This window comes from Strix uralensis, chromosome 7, assembly GCF_047716275.1.
Source record: "Strix uralensis isolate ZFMK-TIS-50842 chromosome 7, bStrUra1, whole genome shotgun sequence".
Lineage (NCBI taxonomy): Eukaryota > Metazoa > Chordata > Aves > Strigiformes > Strigidae > Strix > Strix uralensis.
In genome coordinates this window covers 35909156-35929756 of record NC_133978.1, presented here as the reverse complement: position 1 = coordinate 35929756, position 20601 = coordinate 35909156, and the positions used below count along the sequence as shown (strand labels likewise).

At 38.4% G+C, this 20601-nt stretch overlaps 1 protein-coding gene across 4 annotated transcripts in view; it reads left to right on the top strand.

Annotated features, from left to right (window-relative positions):
- The window catches only part of CACUL1 (CDK2 associated cullin domain 1), a 53104-nt gene that overhangs the window by 6131 nt on the left and 26372 nt on the right, over nt 1-20601 (top strand). For 3 of the 4 annotated variants that reach the window (XR_012629729.1, XR_012629730.1, XM_074875394.1), the window contains exons 2-4: nt 940-1066; nt 5629-5731; nt 16290-16385. Coding sequence is in view for 2 of the 4 variants with exons in the window: in XM_074875394.1 (XP_074731495.1) it covers nt 940-1066; nt 5629-5731; nt 16290-16385 (326 nt within the window). In the remaining 2 variants the exon portion in view is untranslated. The remainder of the gene's footprint in view (nt 1-939; nt 1067-5628; nt 5732-16289; nt 16386-20601) is intronic. The other variant, XM_074875396.1, reaches the window with a different exon arrangement.

The window sequence follows — 20601 nt, the reverse complement described above, 5'->3', positions numbered from 1 at the left end:
TATACCCAGTGCTCTTAGTTACTGAGGGCTTTGTTTTGAGTGGCTGCTGTGAAGCTGCGGTGGTGTGACAAGCCAGCAAGGTAGTCCTGTGAGTATGTCTCTGAAGGGAAGGTGCTAACCCTTCTACCCTGGCTGCTATTGGAACTGAGTCACGTGTGGTTAGTTCAGAAATCCTCCCTGAAAAAACAGATTAAAACTCTTCTGTGTCTGTGAAGGCATGCTGAGTGGCTCGCACAAGAGGGTGCAGTTGAGAAGCTCAGGAGGAAAATCAGGGAATGATGGGGAACACTAAATGCCTCCTATTCTTCCCTGTGTTGATTCTTATCTGGAAAAGGAGTATTATTGTTCCTGCTAGAAGTGGAACTGTAATACAAATCCAAAAAAGTTGTCCGGGATCCTAACTGCTGTTGAAGGCAGAGGGAATTGCACAAGCTTTTAGGCCAAGGAAGCTTGCAGTCCCACCTGAGACTTGTAAAATTAATACATCTGCTGGGAAGGAGAATTCAAAAAACTGCTGGGTCTTGGCCAAAGCTTGTTTTCCTGCATGTGAGGACCCAGTGTTAATTGTTGATTCTGGACTCCCACAAAGCTGTGTAATTTATTAATCTGGATTAACTACTGGACTACAGTTTGTTTTTTTAATTATTACGTTGTCATGCTAGAACTCGCAGGAGTTTGATTTTTTCCCTGCTACTTGGGCCTCTAAGAAATATGCAAGCACTGATTTGGCAGGTTTTCTGATTTTATTTTATTTTCTGTAAATAAAAAGGTACAAATTCAAGTCTGGGTTTTAGTTTTAGATGAGGTTATCTTAGTTGAAATGAACTGTTCTCAGTTTTTCTGGCCAGTTTATTGGTGTGATCTGAAATTGCAAAGCATTTACTTGCTTCTAATCTTTTAGCTGAAGTTACTAAATGTAGTTTTCTCTTTTTCTTGTAGTAATGAATGTTATAACAATTGAAGACTATAAGAGCACATATTGGCCAAAGTTGGACAGTGCCATAGATCAGCTTTTAACTCAGAGTCCTGGTGACTACATCCCTATCTCCTATGAACAAATATACAGGTAAGGAAATCTTAAGTGCTACGTTACCTTTTTTTTTTTCTTTAAAGTTAAATGTTTGTTTCATGCATCTGTCATGTTTTGTATTTATGAAGAGGAAGGTGGGAAGGTTATGTGAAGTACAATATTGTTTAAATGTTTGGAATGAGTGAATAGTACATACATATCTTGACATTTCACGTTAACAGGAATAAATGCTAAAGAATTAAAATGCATAAGTGCTGAAAACATCAGCATTAAAGTAAGCTCCACCACAGTGGCTTAGCGTAATATATTGAGAAACGTATTAAAGTCTCAACATCCTCTTCCTCCAAGGGGAAGAAGAGAGTGGCATGGTAGGCATTTGACTTAACGTTTCAAAAGGCTTCTTTATCATGTCTAATAGGAACCAATTTGGTGCAGTAGAGGTGCAGAAGTAAATGAAGCAACTGATGCCAAGGTCCATCCATATAAACTGTCAGCTGTATGTTTTGCATCAGGTAGAATTGGTCTGATTCCCCCCTTGCCCAGCCTTCCTGATGCATGTGCAGTTAGATGCTGACTGAAGGACTGAGAGAAGGTTCAGTCCTTTATGTCTCCTTTCTTGGCTGGAGAACATTTGATTTGTACCTGGCCTGGAGCTGCAGTTTGCTTTAAAAGGGATCTAGTCACACACCAGAACTGCCGTGCAGACTAAGCTAGTGCGCAGTAGTGGGGATGGTAGGGGATTTGCTTCAAAACCATGCTGCTGCTCCAAACCAAAATGCTAAATGCTTTGGAGACCTGATGGTTTCTTAAGAGACTGACTAAAATGGAGATTTTTGTTCTGCAGGTGGCAGGTATCCAGGGTGTTGGTAAATAGGATGGAAGCTGGGTAGCTGCTGCTGCATTTACTAGCCAGAATGCTGTTAGAACTCCTGGCCCTTGCCAGCAACACAACTAGTAGCACTGCTGTTGTGGTTTTCTTCACCACAGTGTTGCACTCTATGAAATAACACTGGCAACTCAGTCACCGATTGCCATTTTTAGAGACTTTCAGCTCTATTGTCTCCTGCCTGCTTGCTCTTAGCCCCTTTGTCTCTCCAGTTTGAAATTTTGGATTAGGGGACCAGATCCAAGAATGGCAGGTGTTTAGCCTTCCCTCTTAACTCCTGTTAAAAACTTTGATAAATTTCCTCTTTCCTCTCCAAACAATTGGAACTGCTGTTGTCAGGACTCACACATCAGCATGTGTATCAATAATTGAGATGGTAAATTTGAATTGGGAGACATTTTGCAGCTATAGTGTAAGTAATCAAAATCCTTTTTCCTAGCTTGAAATCCCCAGTGTGCAAACAGTCGTTAGTAAGAGTTAAGCCAACATCTCCTCATAGTCATCTCTGATAAAGAGTAGGTATGCAAAATTAATGCTTTAATACCTAGAGTAGATCTGTACCTAGTTACGATTTTCAGATAACTGCAGGTTATATTTGCCATCTTTTTACTGCTCAAAAGTTTTATTTATTAAAGGAATAATGGGTTTTAAGTTTCTCATAGATAACCCTTATACATCAGGGTGACACTTGATATAGTATTGTAATGACGCACAGATGTCTGTTGCATGTATTTTACTAAACCAAAAGATTGTCTGTAGTTTAGTTTTACTGATAAAGCTAGTGTGTCAGTTTTTTAAGTTTTCTTTTAAATATTATGTCTGTGGATGTAATTATTCTGACACAACCTCTTCCAAGGAGGAGTTGTGTTTTTTAATTTTATTTTAAAGGATGTCCCTTTGCTTGATTTATAATCTAGACAACACAGATTGAGGATGGAAGAAAAACTCCTTTTTTGCTGACTTTAACGATGATGCTTGGCTGGAGTATTACAGAAGGTCTGTAGCAGACTTGAGGTTTAGATCCTCTTGCTTCCCTAGGCTAGCTCTTCAGTCTGAAAATGGGGTGTTTTTTGAAGTGGTTCAAACAGCTACATATCTTTTTATATTTTTTTTACAGTGAAACTGAGCTGAAAATACAGTGGTCTTTTTGATCGTCTTTGAGCTGACTAAAGGAATCAAGGTTTCCATAATGCAAACTCAAAATATATTATTAGATACCCAAACTACTGTATTTGACATGATCAGTGATAACTGTAGTTGTCTACTCCACAGCAGTGAAAGCTAGGAGATAACTTCAAAGGTGTGTATGCAGATATTTACTATGGATCAGTTTACCCATAAGGTATCAAAATGTGATTAGAGACTGTTTACATTTTTGAGTCCAAAGCCTGCCTGTGCATAGTCACTTCCTATTAAAAGCGTTAAACATATTGACAGAGAGATGTGAAGGAAACTTTGAGATGAGGAAAATGTGAACAGCTAAGTTGTACTTCTGGCAACCGTTAGAGCTGCCTTCCAGGTACAATGCAATTAGATCGCTGTTCTTCAAGATAACTTAAAAATCTCAGATCTTCATCCCTCTCAATAAATGCTTACCTTCTAATGTCCTGCTTGGGTCTTCCTTTTCCCCAAGGTGTTTGGTTATGCTAAAGGACTAACAAGCTACTGACTTCTTTTGGGTAATAGCAGGGCAAGGATGATTCACAGAATCAGCCCGCAATCAGGAACTGAAAACAGGATCTGAAAATGGGGAAGGAACCTCTAAATAGAAGTGCTCAAATAAAATGTAAACACACTCTGCACGTACATGGGAAGATTGGTGTTTGACTGCAGAATGGGTTGCAGAAGTAGGTATAGCAATATTGTATGTAACACTAAGCAGATGTGTACTTTAAAATTCAGTTTAGTTAATATCGTTGCAAATGAAGTGGCCAACTTGTGGAAGTGGCTATATACTGGTTAGTTATGGAGCAAACAAATGTATGGCCATTTGCTGGGGTTACCTGGCTGACTGGTTTGAAAGGGATCACAAAAATCAGTCTGGCTTTTCTTATCAGTGTTTCTCTCTTTGATCCAAATTAAATTGATATTTTTGCTGTTACTGCATCATACCAAAATGTATTTTGCACTTGCATGTTCCAAAATAGGATTTGCTATTGGTAGACTTCATGTGAAAGAAACAAGGATGACTTTGGCTGTTATTTAAATAATATCAAGCTACAGATACTCAATTATTTTAAAAATAGAATAGTAGGAGAGGGTGGGGTGTCTTTTGGTTTTTAAGGAATAGCATGGTTTGCCAAGTGAGCAGACTGCATAAGGATGAATGCTGTACTTTTGGGGCTTTTTAAGTTGTCAAAGGGAATAAATACAAACTGCTAAAAGTTACTGGTAATTCACTTGTAAAACCTTCCTCCAGAAGATTTTGAGGGTGGCAGTTATTGAATGGAAGTGATGTCTTGGTCCCTGGAGGCTTGAAGCTGGTGCCTGACCTCTCACTTGCATTAGAAAATTCCAGTAACTTGCAGTCTACGGTTGTTTTAATCCCATTTTTGCAGTTTGTTTGTCACTGTACCACCTTCTCAGTAGAGAATTGAAACGTCATAATTCCCCTACAGAGACACAGTGTTGCTGTACCATAGCTTTAGGTTTTCGGTGCTATTAAAAACCTGCAGAATTCAGGTCTGGGATCTGAACCTCAATAGTTTGTTTGCGCATGACCTAATGAGCAGTTTTTGGCCTATACTGTTTGCTGTACTCTGTGCAGAGGGATGGAGGGAGAGGGGAGCAGAACAGAGTTATGAGGAGGAGATTTGTCTTGCCCAGGGTACCAGGTGAACTCTTCCTTGTGCCCCTTGATTTTTGGCAGCTAGCTTTCAAAATGCTGACTTCAAAGAATGAAAGCACTCAAGAAAAGTAAAAGCTGCTTGGTACAGATACGACGATGATGACTACCTTAATGTAACTATTTGCTGAAAGTAATATGTATGTATTTGTTTTACAACTGTGGTAGATATGTTTTCAATACATAGCTTTATTTTGCAGATATGTTATATTGCAGTATGAAAGCAATAAAATGTTCTTAAAAAACAAAGGTAACACTGAAGATCGGAGTTAATAGAGCCAAGCCATGGAATGTAAAATTAAAGTTTTGCTGCTCTTTGAATCTTTATTATGAAAATGTAGGGTTTTCTTAGAAATTAAGTAACAAAGGATGGAGTAACGTGCTTGGGTCTGCAATTTTAGAACTTTTCCTGTTTCTTTTTAAAATGCCAGCACAGTTTTGGTGCAACTTCTATGTCTGCTTGTCAGTTTTGCCCTTCTTTTAAAAAGGGTTTTACCCTAGAATATGCATATAGTCATTTAACCTGCTTATTTTAATGGAGACTTCATTCACATAGTAGAGACAAAAGCCAGGATTAGGAGTGTGCTGTTGACAGATTTATCCTGGCTGTTCTGAAGTGCACTGGTCAGAGAACTTGTAAGTTAAGTGAGGTCGGGGAGGGGGAATGGGACGGACACACTGGGGCCTCCAAGGGAGACTTAAGAGTCTGCTAGAGCTCATTCCAAGCTTAGAGCTGTATTTAAAAGTTCAGCAATCATTCGATTATTATCCTCTAAGTTGAGACTTGAACAAAATATTTTGAAGTCTGTTACCCTTCATTGCAAACTGTTGTAAGTTCATTGTTTGTTCCTATATTTGTTTCTGCAGTTGTGTGTATAAGTGTGTATGCCAGCAGCATTCGGAACAGATGTATAGTGACCTAATAAAAAAGATAACTAACCACTTAGAGAGAGTCTCAAAGGAGCTGCAGGTAAGAAGCTGCACAATCTAATTCTGTCTTTCCTGGGATCTGTGATTATATCAGAGCAGCATGTAGGTGGCACATGGAGGGGATTTCCATTAAGACTGATTTACACTAGCTTCCTAAATTGTGGACTACTTCATTCACTAAATGGCTGTCAGACAGTATACCAGCTACTAGATCCGATTGAATGGCACTGATTAGCCTTAGAGATCTGAACCACGTGGAGAGCAGTGGCTGAACTTGAATATGTAATATAGAATCAAAGATGAGAGTACGGGAAATCTACAGTATAATCTAGGATGTAAATGCTTCAGTCAAACATGATCTGAGCATGACGTGGATGTCTGGCATTACTGTGTTAATCTATATAAATGGTTTATGGTCCTTGTGCATCACAAGCAGCACAAAAGGGATAATCTAAAGGAAAAAATGGAAGTGAATTAAATATGAATTGTGAAGTATAAATTAAGAATTATTGCATATGAAAGTTTTGTGCTACAGTTTATTCTGCATTTTTCTTGCCTATCTCTAGATGTCAGTGGTTTACAGCAGTCCTAATACAGTTTGTATATCCCTATCCTCTGCATCTTATTTGTGCATCCACGTTTATTTTCATGTCTGTTCCTTGTTGAAAATTCCTTTTAGGCTAGAATCTCCAGGCAAGTTCTTGAATTTGTCATTGCTGTAGCAGCAATACTGATTTATTTCCCTACAGCTTTTGTCACTTCCATAACTGATGTTTGAGTTCTGTACTGACTTGCAGTGTGTCAAGATGCCAAATACAAAGGAACTCTGAACTACAGCAGCTCCTGTAGTGCTTCTAACAATCAATAACTAATTTCTGTCATTCAAAAGCAGTCTTACTACTTTTAACTGCATCGGGTACTTCTGGCTAAGCGTGCATTCCCATCAAAATATATAGCACTGGTGTCGCTCTGATGTCCTTCTTGTTTCATTGTTTCCCCCTTGTTGCTTTCCTTACAAAGAAAAATAACCACTCTGCATTTAATGGGCACAGTCTTTGACTATAAAATATCTAGGTCATCTTGAGCTATGTTCTTTGTTTCTTTCCTCTTTTACAATTTCTTCATTTCTCGAGGAATGACAGCCTCACTGTTCTGTAAAAAATGGTTAGAGTAGATGGACATAGTGTTTAAAAGAAAGCTTTCCCTTGTTTCTGCTGAGCTGGTGCAGCCTGTACATTTTTCTTCTGCTTGTGAGAACTACGAATCATTGCAGCTGTACAGGTTTGGCCAGTTCTTGTGATACATCCCACGGTAGTGTACTGCATTACTTTGCTTTGAATTTGGGAATACCCCAGATTCTATACTCTGTGGTAGTCCTTGATTGTTTCCTCTAAAGTTCCAAAACTGAGTGAGGCAGCTGCTTTTAAAATTTGCTTTAGCACATATGTGCATTAAATGCTTCTGCGTAAAAACAAGGCTGTCTTCTGAACATCAGCTCTTGAAATGATAATTGAGACAACTATTTAATGCAATCTTTATCTTGCAAAAATTTCCTTACGTAGGTTAGACACGCCTTGTGGCAGGTGGCAAGAGGACTGTAATATAACATGATACCATCTTTGAGTGTATTATGTCAGTTTTGTCTGATGCAAACGTGATTTTGGATGGTAAATCCATCTTTTTGAGCTGCTTGAAGTAAAAGTCATGTGCCTTAAAATTGCCCTGTAAAGAAACTGTTTTAACTGTGGGTTGTGATGAAATTTACTATAATGAAATTTACTTTACTACAATATATTTTATTATCCTGATGCTTCTTTGATCTTAATACATTTTGGTAACAGTCACTTGGGGTTTATGTTGAAAATGCATGCTAGATCTTTACCCTAGCATAACAACAAATTACCTTTTAGATGTTGGTCACTTGGAAGTTTCTGGTTCACCCAGGCAAACAATAAAAACCCCTGTATATATGTGAATCACTTTAATGCACAATGTGGTGTTTTGCTTTCTCTCACATAAACTTATTCCACCTGCCAACAATATTTAATCTAATTGCAGAGTTCTGTTTAACTGGCAAGCTGTGACTTGATGCAAGATAATTTTATTTTTTTTTATGCAGACATGCAAATGTAGCCCAATATAAGCAGGAATGTTTGTGTGAGAAAGCAGATGATCATGAAAACTGAAATGGCAGGCAAATGCAATGTCTTATTCTGGACAAGCTGAGCAACTTCTTTGTGTGGAAGTGCAACAGTTTAATAGCAGGTGGATTGCAGAATATCTTCATGTAACCAACGTGCCAGAGCAAGCTGTCTCCTACAAGAGCTGCTCATCAACAGCAAAAGCAGTAAAACTGTCAGATACCAAATAGTAGAACTGGGAGCATCTCAGGGGACCAGTCAGACTTGCTCTTGCCTGGTTTTAGCCTTATTGGAGTTTGGCGTCTTTCTGCATGGCATTCACTGCAGAAATTCCCTATATTTTTTTTTTTTCCCCCCTGTATGCTTAGCCCTCAGCTTGCCTGACCAGCTGGCCTCAGCTGAAGTCAGCACAGTGGCGAGAGAAGTCAGTGCTGGGGTGTCCTGAGCTGCGTGTCTCAGATGCTGCTGCTGGGGCCCCGTGGTCACACAGGGGCATGAACATACTCCTTGGTCATCCCCTGCATGACTTGTGCTCTTCCAGACTGCAGGACACCTTGTGTGGTGTTGGTGTTTGTCACCACGTGCGCTCCCGAAAATCTGCTTCACAGGTTTTCACCTAGAACCAAAAAATTTCAGTGGTGGCAGAGGTATTATGAAAATGTGGGTGGGCTCTTGCATGTTAGGTGTTGGGTGAAAAGCAGTGAATGTTGCTTGCTGAGTAGTGCTACATTTAGATGAGATGAATTTGTCATCATCAGACCATCAGCTCTTTGATATAGGGCCTTCTATATCCCAAGACATTTCTAGCTCCCTCCTTACTATGTATGTAGGTAAATGATCTTCTCTTCAGGCTGTTTCAGTTATGGAAAGACTCCGAGCAAGGATTACCTTCCTTTCTTTCAATCAGTGTCTGACCAGCTTCTCTGCATCAGTAAGACTGAGTTTTGCCATGTGGAGCTTCCAGTAATTGAGAATTAAATTTCCCTAATTCTTGAGTTGATGAGAATTTTGGATTTTGTGTGCCTAAAAAAAAAAAAAAAAAGGTGGCTGCAGAAAACACAAATGAACGTATTTCCTGTTGTCTTGAGGTCTGTGAAGCCTGTAGTAGACAGGTGATTTTTCCAAGATGCTTTATTTGGAAACATTTTATTGGTAATGGACATAGCCCATTATGTTGTGGTTTGAAATAATGACAGCTGTTTTTGTGGGTAAGTGCTGAGTCATTCAGATGTATGAGGTAGTGTGGATACACAGACGTATGTTTTCAAATTAAATACATCTCTTATTTTAAAATGAATAAAACTATATTTGCATTAGGCACTAGTGTTTCTGGCTTAATTTATGCACTCTGATAAAGTAATTTAAAATCAAGTACTCTGCCCATTACATATCTCTTCAGCAAAAGACACTGGAAAGTACTTTAAGCATTGACAATCAAAATGCACTGAGGCATTGAGCTGGCCCATGACAGCAGTAGCTTTTCTGTGCAAGTGCAGTGGAATACTTTCATTTGAGTTAGAATAATCTCTATAATTCTTCCAGGAATTAACTGACAGCAGAACAACAGTTCTTTGTCATGTTGCATCCTCCTTTTTATTTACAGAAAAGAGAAAAATGGATCTCTTGTTTTCTGTTTGTGTGTGTGTCATTTTTTTGTCTTGACCAGAAACAGTTGAATTCACTAAGTGCATGTAATTTTTATGTTCGTTGAAGATAATAAGTGAGAATCAGTCTTTCTCTAAGTAAATAAGCACTGTTTTGCTTGTATTGTTTCTATTTTAAATAAAACAGAAGTGGTATCGCTAAAACACCAGAATTTCTTGCTTAAATTCCATCTGTCTAAAAGCATTGGATTAAATTTGGAGCCAGTTGCTGATAGAGTACTTTGGCTTTTGAACACTCCAGAGGGCTTGGGGTTTTTCTCCTCTATTATGTATTGAGTTATGTATGAATGTGTATGTGTGTGGGGTTTTTTATTATGAACAATATATTTTTTTTTTTATAATGAAGATGACTGAACTGAAGGGTCAGTGGTATTGGTAAATAATTTGCATGGCTGCTGTGTGGTCCCCAGGCCCTGCAGATTCAGGGTCTGAACTGTGCAATGCCAGAAAGCTTTACTGATTCGTCCTTACAACTTCTCAGCCTTCTGTCTTGTTAGCTCTCAGACCAGTCGGTGCAGTGTATGAAAATATCTTCTCACCTATTGTTTCCTTGGAAGAATATGCTTTGGAGTCAGGTTACTGTAAAAGCCATTCTGCTATTTTGAGGACTGCCAAATCTCTGGGAACTGAGTGCCTTATATCACGTCACTGACAGTTGCCATCTGTTCTTAAAAATGTCAGCAATATCTGCTGTGGACAATCTGTTCCTTCCTTGCCTTTTCCTTTCTTCTTTTCTCTCGCATTTACCTTCCACTTGTCCCTTGTGATTGTATGGAATTTTGCCATCCCGTGGTGAGGAGCCTGCCGTTTCCTGTCCCAACTCATTCTGAAACACTAATCTGATAAATACAGATGCCTTACTCCAAACTTCAGATTAGGTTCTGAACTTCCTTATTTGTCTCTTTGAAACACTTGTGTAACTTTCAGCATTTCTCCTGATTACAGGAGTAACAGCAGGAAGCTTAAGTGGCTTGTCACATTTACCTTGTGAGCTTTGCATATAGTCAGGGTGGTATAAAAAAGCATCCAAGTAGTGCTTTGAGGGACTGGTAAAACTGAACTTCTGACTGTGGGTAGAGTTATGTGCTGGGTACCACCTCATAGTAGTTCTTGATATTTATACTTCAAGGTAATTTTACCCTGGATTGTTTTGTAGATATATTTTGCTTTCCTTCCAAGGTACACTGAGGATTACATCACATAGTGCTATATTGTAATTGAACAGTTATGCCAGTCTGTAAAATAGAACTTTTGACAACATCATCTGCGTCTGCTTTTTGTGTAAACTTAGTAAATCAGATTACTAATGAAGTTATGATTAGACTTTAGTAATGTACTTATGGGAGGCCAGATTATATACTCCATCCACGTGAAGGAGCCCATTCTCATTACACCGTTTGGGCATTGTCTGACATGGTAGCTAAACAAAAAATAGCGAGCCTTCTTCATGATTCATGTCTCCTCTTTTGTAGCATAGAAATAACACTCAAATTAGCGCTCATTAATTTGAAATTAGTTGATTCCCTGAAATAATTTCCATAATTGCAGTAGTTTCTCAAATTTATGTGGAAAACAAATCTGCCTCCCCTATGTTCTGCCTATAGAAAAGACCAGAAATAGAGGTGGAAAATGGAAATTAAGAATGTGCGTTTCCTAACTTTTCTTACTAAATATGTTAAATCACTAGTGTTTCCTTAAAGTCCATTTGGGTCAACTGCATGGTCTGTTAATATCGATAGTTTTTTAAAGAGGAGACTCAGACTGGCCATTTATCTGGTCCATAATAGTTAAAAGTGAAAAAAACCCCAACAACCCCAATATCCAGTGCCATAGGCATTTATCTATCAGTTTTGCTGGGGGAACATTGCTTAATTGTGTGTGAAACAAGCCTTTACTGCTGTCAAACAGATCAAATGAATGATCAGTATTAGAACTCGGATGGCAGAAACCAGAAGTGCTAGAAATGTGTTCATCTTCATGTGTGGACATCAAAAAGATGGCTTTTGACTTGAGGTGGAGGTAGGGGTCATCATATTGCCAGAATTGCCATCAAACATGACATTGTCACGCGCAAGCTAACCTGAGAAAAGCATCCTTGCCTGCAGCTTTTTGAAAAGGCTTGTATTCCTGCAGTCCTTTTTAGTTCCTTGCCACACTACTCTGGGTGCTGCAGACCCCGATAAAAGTACAGAAAGGTATAAATAAAAATGGTACAAATTAATGTGTTTACTAAATTGAGAAGATTCTGAAGATTTCTTACTATTAAACAGAGTTTTGATGGTCCTTAGATGCAATGTCTTTTTGTTTTACAAACGTGTAGAATGGAAATGGAAACATGGCCTATGTCTGCTATGCTGCTCTAAGACAATTATACGAGGCTGTGTCAGGGTGCGGTAGAGCTTTGAACAGTTTTGTGTGCAGGCCTGAATGGGAAGACACAGCCTTTGAATGAATTGTACTTTGGCTTAATGTCTGTTTTTTGTAAAAAGTTTTAATAGTACCCTTGTCTAGTGTGGTAGACCTGGGCATCACATAAATTGTCTGCAAGGCAAAGTAAACAAATTACATTTTCTTGAGAGAACAGAAACTGGTTTAAAAGACTCAGACCACTTACATGAATAGCAGGTTAATTTGTGTAGTCATAGCCGTTCTCCCTTTTCACTTGGCAGGCTTGGGAGAGATGCTGCAGCATGTATGCTGGCATTTTGGCAGTGAGCATGTTCCCAGGAAAATGGAACTGCCCATTCAACATAGGAATGTAAGCTTTACTGAATATATTCCTGATTGTACCAGATGACCATTCATAAACAGATTAATAACTTTGTGTTCCTCAAGCAAAGAACTGTTGTCACTGTTTCTTTCCTGTGAGCCATTTCTGAGTTGTCCTGAGCCAACAGCATGTCTTCTGGTTTCATATGTATGTTCAGTTAAAGAATGATATTCAGACTGGTTTTCACACTGAAAAAACCCCACATCTTTTTCATGTATACAGTTTCTTGCCCACAAGTTCATTGGAATGCCTAGATATTAGATTTCAAATAAGGGAAGGGTAATTTAGTATACTGGGTCTCTAATTGCTTGTTTTGTTTGAAGATACCTGTCTTGCATGTCATCCTTTCTCAAATGTGTTTTCTTGTTACTTCTCATTTCTCTTGGTGCTGAGATGTCCACTATGGTGTGTGAGATTAAATGATGTCTTTAACGTCAACTTTTAACAACAGCCATAGTATTTTATGCTAAGAAGTTGTCAACTCAGAACCAAGCTGAAGATGTTAAGCAAATGCAACTGCATCACAATTTGAGAAACCTGACCAAATGTTCAGTGCTCCTGTGGACAGACACACTGTATAGCTGCTACTGGAAAACTGTTCTTAACCTGATGAATGGTAGATGAGAGCAAATGTAGGAGAGGATTTAAGCTGTCTCCCTGTATAAAGTGTCTTAAAAAAAAATAACTGAATTGACATTTTGATAGGATTCAGGATGGGGCGTGAAGGAATGAAGGGTCCTTTTCCTTCCTGGAAAACCTTAGGCTAGCAGTATATTTTTCTTTCTTTGAATAGCTTCTGTAATACATCCCTCAGGTAAGATAGGAGTGGATTTAAATACTTAATATTTTTTGGAGGGGTTGTAAGAAGTAAATGTCATGCTTAATTCCACCCCTTCCCTCATAATTAAAGTAGCTGAATGTACATGCTGACTTTTCTGGACTAGGACCAAGAGTGAAAAATGTCAGCCTAAGCAGTTTTGGGGTTTTTTTTAATAATAGCTATAGCTGAGTAAATATAGGTTTTAAATGTAAGTTCTACTCTAATGATGGCTATTTAATAGAAAAATCTTAGCAAGATCTATTTACTTGTCAATTTGATGCCATGCACTGCTTTCTAGCTTGTAAAATTCACGTAGTTTATATAAAGCTAGTCCCACTCCAGTTGCTGTCTTATGTGAATGTAGAGATGTAGAGAGAGTTCCTATGCTCAACCAAGTAATTGATTTCTGTCTAGCAGTTTTGAGCAGCCATACAGTAACACTGTAAGGAGCAGAAAACAGATGGTTCTGTTTTCCCCACACAGATTACGATAATTCATAGATGAGCTGTGAAAATACTATTATTGATTTCTCTTTGGCTTGGATTTTTTGTTAGTTTACAAGTCAAGCAGTAAGTAGGGACAGTTTGATTGTCAAGATTTTTTTTTTTTTTTCTTGGAGACAAGAAGTGTCAGTATGTGCTTTCCTGTTAGTGTCTTGACTGTTGAGGCTCGACATGAAACACCATCAGGAAATAAGACTGAAAGGTAACATCTTATGCTGATAAAGTGGTTAACACTATGATTTTGCATTCCTGAGATTAAGACCAAGGCCTGATACTTTCCTGACACTAGTGAGTGTGTCCCCTGAAGCTGTCAGGACTTTTCTTAGCTTTTTTGTCTTTAGAGCAGTTGTTTTCCACTTGGTTGCAAGGTGGTGGTGGTTAACAGCTTCCAGGTATCCTTCCATTAAAGGACCCTTGAGGTTGTTCTCACAGCTGGGTGTGCAGTTGTCCCCTCTTAAAACATCTCTCTTAATGCGACAGGCTTCGTGAGGTGGGCTAGCAGTTTTCATCTTCAGTGGAAGAAAAAGATACCAATCCTTAATGTCTGCTTTAAAAAGAGTGGCAGCCTGGCTGTATACCATTGCCTAGAGTCTGTTCATGTTAAATCACACACTGTCCAGATGACTTCTCTCTCTGTGGGTTTTTTTTGGTGGGGTGTTTTTTTTTTTTTTTTGAGAAGTGCAAACTGTCAGTGGAGGAGAGTGGTGCCCTGTGTCAGGCTATGGTCTCCTTTTGTCTGACATGTTCTTTGAAGTAGAATTTTCCTTTTTCTTTAATCTTGGAAGCTGTGTACCAAGTCTTTACAAATCAGAGTATAACCATATTGAAAGTTGAGGTTAAAAAGGAGTGAAGCAGGAATAAATACTGCTTAGAAATGCAGATTTCATTGCATGCTATTTGCCACAAATTATATATGTAACTATATATGAAAGGGAGTCCTTGGAGTTCATAGCCACTTCTATACATTGTTGGCATTTTGAACAAAAATTTGTTTGGCCACCCTTGAGAACTGCATCTGCAATAAGATTATAAATTTATGATCAAAATGAGGAATAACCATATATAACCTTTGGCAACAGCATATGGAATAACATTCTTTATTCCTCTGCCAGTTTTGCTTTCCTTTCTGAAACATCTGCTCTGTATCGGTGTTTTCTGTGAAAATTACCCATGAGTCCATTAAGCATATTAAGGAGGGAGACAAAAGAAGCTAGTTTAAAGGAAAAAAAACTTTTAGAAATTTAGAATTCTTAATAGAGCAAAAAATCAACATAAATTCTAACTGTTCTCTCAGAGCCCCTGGTGAACATACATACAAAGGTTGAAAAATCTGCTTCGTAAAGATAAGAGCTTTAAGTTCCAATAAGGTAGTCAAGGTGCAGCTAGCCTTGAGCATTTCTCACATCACAGATGCTTTGGCTTTATAAAAAACTTTGAGCTTGTTTTCTTGCAAGGTCCCAGCCACTGCTGCATTCTCCATCCTCTTTTGGCTTGGCGCTGTCATGGAGGAAAATGGTGCAAGGGAAGAGAAATTCTGCTTCTCATTAGCAAGCAACACTTTGTCTTTGGGTGTGTATAGGTGTATGTATGTATATGAACAGTAGAAACTTGGGCATCTACCCACCCCCCTGTGAAGAGACCATAGTAGGGAAAGCAGGAGGAGTTGGGCCAGAGGCAGAGCACTGTACGTGGGTGGGTTGGGATGGAGAGGGGAATAGTGGTGTAACATGTTACCCCAGCTCCACTTCAATCGTTGGGTGTGTAAGTGCACTCCTGAATGCTCTAATGCAGCTCCCCTACATCCCTCCTAATAAATACTTACAAAAGAACAGTGGTTAGCACTTCCCATTTCTCTGGTCCCCTTCTCAATTTAACTTAGCTTGCTGCAGAACAGATCTTTTTAGCTTCCTTATTTCCTTCTTGGGGAAAGGTGGTATTGTACACAGAAAATAGCAGCTGTCACTGTGGGCTCTACAAGGCCTATTGTAAAGTTGGCACATTTGGGTTTTGTGTAGCAAAGTTTTCCTTGGGGCTACAGGTTAATGCTGTGTGTTGGAGCACTGCAGTAGTTTTTCGTGGGCCTGATCTGGAGTGCAGGATGCCAGATGCGGAGCTCTATCTGAAGGCGTTGCTTCATAGTCCCACCAGCTCCACACCCTGAATACTTGACTTGCCTTAGGTGACCCAGCAAAAACTTAAAAATGCTTTCTGTGTAGGACAGTGCTCCCTGGAGCTGGAGGATGTGCTGCTTGCCAGCTCAGATGCAAAGCAGCAGCTTTATGCCTCCCTACTGTCTTGGAGTAAAATCTTGCAGGGGGGTCAGAGCACACACCACAGCTGAAATTTGGTTATGGATTCTAGGTGTGACAGTGCTTTCAAAATGAAGGTCTGGTCTTTCATAAGTGTTTTTATTTGCATATGCTAGATGCTAGTTTGTACAGGCATACTGTGTTCCTTATTGAATGGGCCTTTTGCTGGGCACTGACATATAGTCCTAGGCAAAAACCAGTTACTGAAGAAAACTGTTTTTGCTGGAGGGAGTTATAGCAGAAACTCTGGAATGATGTGTGGCTTGCTTTGTGTGGACTTAGTGTATCAAATACTTTGTAGTTTTTTGAGTTTGCTATGAAAGCATAGCCCATACTGTTCCAGATCTTTCTCTTGTTCAAATTACAACCTGACTTTTACGGTTTCTTGCAGGCCAGCCCTCCAGATCTCTATATTGAAAGATTTAACGTAGCTCTTGGACAGTATATGGGAGCATTGCAGAGCATTGTGCCTCTTTTCATATATATGGTAAGTTTTAGAAAATTCTTTTCAAATAAAGTATGTCCATACACAAGATGCTGACTGAAAGTGAAAAGAATAAAATGCAGCTATAATGATTTTTAATTTGTAGAACTTACGATTCATGCCTGGTTTTGCTACCTGCATAACAGTACTGATCAAATTGTGTGGGGAGAGGAAGGGGAAGCCATGCTTTTAAATTTAGAATTTTTGCAATTGGTTTCTGCCCTAATACTTGCTTCCTGGGAGTGGGGGGAATGGTTTTTATTTTGATTATAAAAAAGCCTTCCCACATAGTTAGGTGATTATGTATATCTTTTTGAACAGGGATAGTTTATTGACTTGCTATATGTTGGCTTGGTAGTTTGGACAGGCTACAAAGGTGATTGTTTCTTGCTTTTAAATTGCACAGATTCAGACAAGCCAGAAAGAAATGTCTTGGAAATGTTTGTGTCACTTGATAAAGCAATTGAGAGCGTTGACTGGATAAAGACAACACTCATGGCACTGTCAGGCATACTTGCAGAGGTTCAGAAACCATTGGCTATAAGTGGTTGTCATGCTGATTTTATAATGTATGAAGTCTTCTATATCTCTGAAGAAGTTCATAATTTGCATTGTTTTTGTCAAAGTGCCAACGCTTTTATTGTTGTGTTTTTTTTTTTTTTATGGTAATGAATAACTCTAAGCTTGAAATTTGCCGTTCTCCCAGAAACCGTCCTTGCATTGGCATCACTTAGAAATAAAAACTAAAGGAAGTATTGTTGGGAAAGACACCTTTTTTTTTTTTTTTAAAGAAAAAAGATGTAAACTGATTTAAATGAAAGAAACCTAGGACTCTTTAAAATTATCCTCATTGGTAGCTTCCCAGAGTTTTAGAAGTATGTTCTAGAAGGATCTACTATGTTTTGGTGAATGCATCTGCAACGCATAATGTTCTGTAGTCTTTCAGCATAGTGTCACCTTATTAAAAGAGGGATTTGCCTTTCTTGAACTGGGTGTCTTCTAATATACTCTTTATCTAGTTAATACAGAATGAAGTCTGTTGCTACAGCTTCACTTGTAAGCTAAGGGATGTGTTCCTGGTCATGATTTTTATTTTTCTCCTGCTTCCTGTTATGAAATGCTGGGGAAAAACTAGGAGGAGACTTTTTCCCCCCTATTGCATTCAGATATTTTTAGATGTTAGCCATTTTTTTTCACCTGTGTATGCTTGACTTGTTTATTGCAGACAGGTGATTAGGCAACCTCATAATTGAATATCCATTTACAAATGGAGATAAGCTGTTCAGGTGTGTACTTCTATCAAGTGCTCAAATCTGTCACTGAGGTTGTTCCATCACAGAGGTCAAAATCTATCCTTAACGTTTAAGACTGCAGTAACTAACATATAAAAAATGTTCATGATAGACATAAAACCACACAGGTTTTATCATTATAAGCTTTGTCTATGTGATCAGACAAGGTATAATTGCTGAACAGATTTCCATATCTATCTTCATACACAGTTGTGACGTGGTGCTTGTATCTTCAGATGAGGAGTGCTCTATATCCCATTGCTTCTTGTTTACAGTTCGAGTATAACTGATATCTGAACATAGTGGAAATAGTTAATGAGTAATAAACAGACCTGTAGAATGAGTAGTTAGTATTTTTTTTTTGAGAACGAAGTGAAAGTACTCTGTCATTTTAAAGGAGAAGATTCTTTAAAGGATGACTAGTGATTTGTTCAGGCAGTAAAATTCTGTTCCAGCAAACACTTTCTCATTTAAGTGACTTAATTCAAGTTAGGCCTGAGAGTTACCCTAAAATAGTTTGGGTTGGGAGGGACTTCTAAAGATCATCTAGTCCAAACCCCCCTGCAATGAGCAGGGACATCTTCAACTAGATCAGGTTGCTCAGAGCCCCGTCCAACCTGGCCTTGAATGTTTCCAGGGATGGGGCATCTACCACCTCTCTGGGCAACCTGTTCGTGCTTCACCGCACTCATTGTAAAAAAAAATTTTCCCTTATATCTAGTTTAAATCTACTGTCTTTAAGTTTAAAGCCATTACCGCTTGTCCTATTGCTGCAGGTCCTGCTAAAACATCTGTCCCCATCTTTTATAAGCCCTCTTCAAGTAGAGTTAGTGACTTACGTGTTAGTTCCTCTTGCTGCCAAACGCAATGCTGATTTGGCTCAGCTATATAGCTGGTTTTGAAGACTAATGTCAAATTAAGTCTCATACTTTTTCTGTGAAATCATTAATCAGTGATTGTGCATGATGTGGAAAATATCTCTAGAGAAGTCAGGGTGAAGAATGTTAGTCTCTTAGTTTTTTCTGTATGCATTTGGAAGTACTTTTATGTACAGCTACTCTTGCAGTTTTACACTGAAGTGGCTAATCGAGTTTTCTCTCATGCAGCAGCAGTTTCCTTTATTTTGACAAGAAAATACAATTAAAAACAATTGCAAGAGGTGAAAGCCCAATTATTCTACAGTATAAATTATAGCCTTGCAGTTACTTTAATAGATACTTTCAGTGTATTTTTAACTGAAGAGGACTAAGTTGTTGAACTCTGCCTTTTTATCAGAGATGGCAGGGCTCTCCTTTTTTGGGAGTGATGTGATTGCTTTAATCAGGAGTTTCCAAGGCTGTTTTGCTGCACTGACAAACTTTGTTCTGAAAGGATAATTATATTGTTGCTTAGCAAAACTTTTAATATGCTTTTAAATATTTAAAAATCTATGAAGCCGAGGAAAACCTAAAGATGTTTTGTACAACTAGAACACGTTCTTGTGCCTTGGTGGCCAAAAAAGGCATAGTATTTTGCCTTAGGATTAGTCCTGTGTGTTTTGATACCAACAGCAGCACTTTTCTTCTTTTTCTTGATATGTACTAAACCATATTAATTTCTTAACCTGCTTGTATGTGGTGACCAAGGTGTGTTTCAAAGCTTTTCTTGAGTGATGGTTGAGAGGACTGACTTTGCAGTTGAGGGAGTTTTCTTTTTCCTCCTTTTGCTAAGAGCACTAGTGGTTTTATTTTTCACCTGGTGATGAATTTTTCCAGTCTTACGCTGCTACATTGGACTTCTTAAGAAAGTGTGGAGACTCAAAGCACTTTTGTCCCTTCAAAGTTCTGTGGGTTTAAGCTCTTTCAAAGGTCCTGGGATGTAACTGCAGATAAAGCAAATTAAACTGTAAGTCAATTTAGCACACGGTACTTTATTCCTAAGAATAATTCCTAGTGAATAACTGTTTGCTTTGTAAATCTAGATGAGGTTATTCTGGATACTTACAGATTTTTACATATCACAGTATGCTGCACACATGAATGAATAAAAATCATACTTCCACTTCAAGAAAAATAAAAATCAGCATTTAGATGATACACTTCTTTCTAATAGGTTTTCAATTGTTAATTATACTTAGATATGTAGCTGAAAATCTGTTAGCTTGTGGCATTAAATGAGCCTAACATTTGTGAGCATTGTGGTTTTAAGATAATTAAGAATTTTGTCAGTGCCTCTAAAATACTACTATTCTTACTGGGTGGTATTGCACTTCACTGCTTATGAGCTAGAGGGCATTTTGTGTGTGTCTGTACACAAATATATGTGAGTATATGTGGATGGAATTATAAGCACTCATACTGACTTTTGTCTTTCAAGTATTTATTGCTCTCCTCTTAATATTAGCATAATGATTGCCAGATTGCTTTATGATATGGTGGTTTGCAGAAGAAATGCTTATATCATATCTGACTTTATCAGTTATTGATATCTGCTTATCTTTTATCTGTCAGGCCTTCAGGTGACTTGACACACTTTTCAAGAAATACTGATACAGCGTGGGTAGTGACATATCTACAGAAAATATTCCTGTTTTTCCACTAACAAGAATGGGGAAGGTGACAGCTCTTTTGCTGTGTCCTTTCAGCACTGTGGATTGGAAGTGACATACTTGTGTTAGGTCACTTTTTCAGTGTCTCTTTAAATGCATGCAAGTGTAACATCTTTTTGGAAGGGTGTTTCCAAGTGAGCAAACGTGAAGAGTTGTTCTGTGTGTAATACTGTGTTGTAACTCTTCTCCTTGAAACTACTGAGGTATTTTTGTTATTTTTTAGTTATGACACTTAAGGTATAGGCTTTCCAACTCTTAAATAAAAGAAAGTGTCACAGTTTGCATGTCGTCAGCTGCTTTTAATGTAAGAAGGTCTGGAGGCTAGGAAAAGAACGGAGTA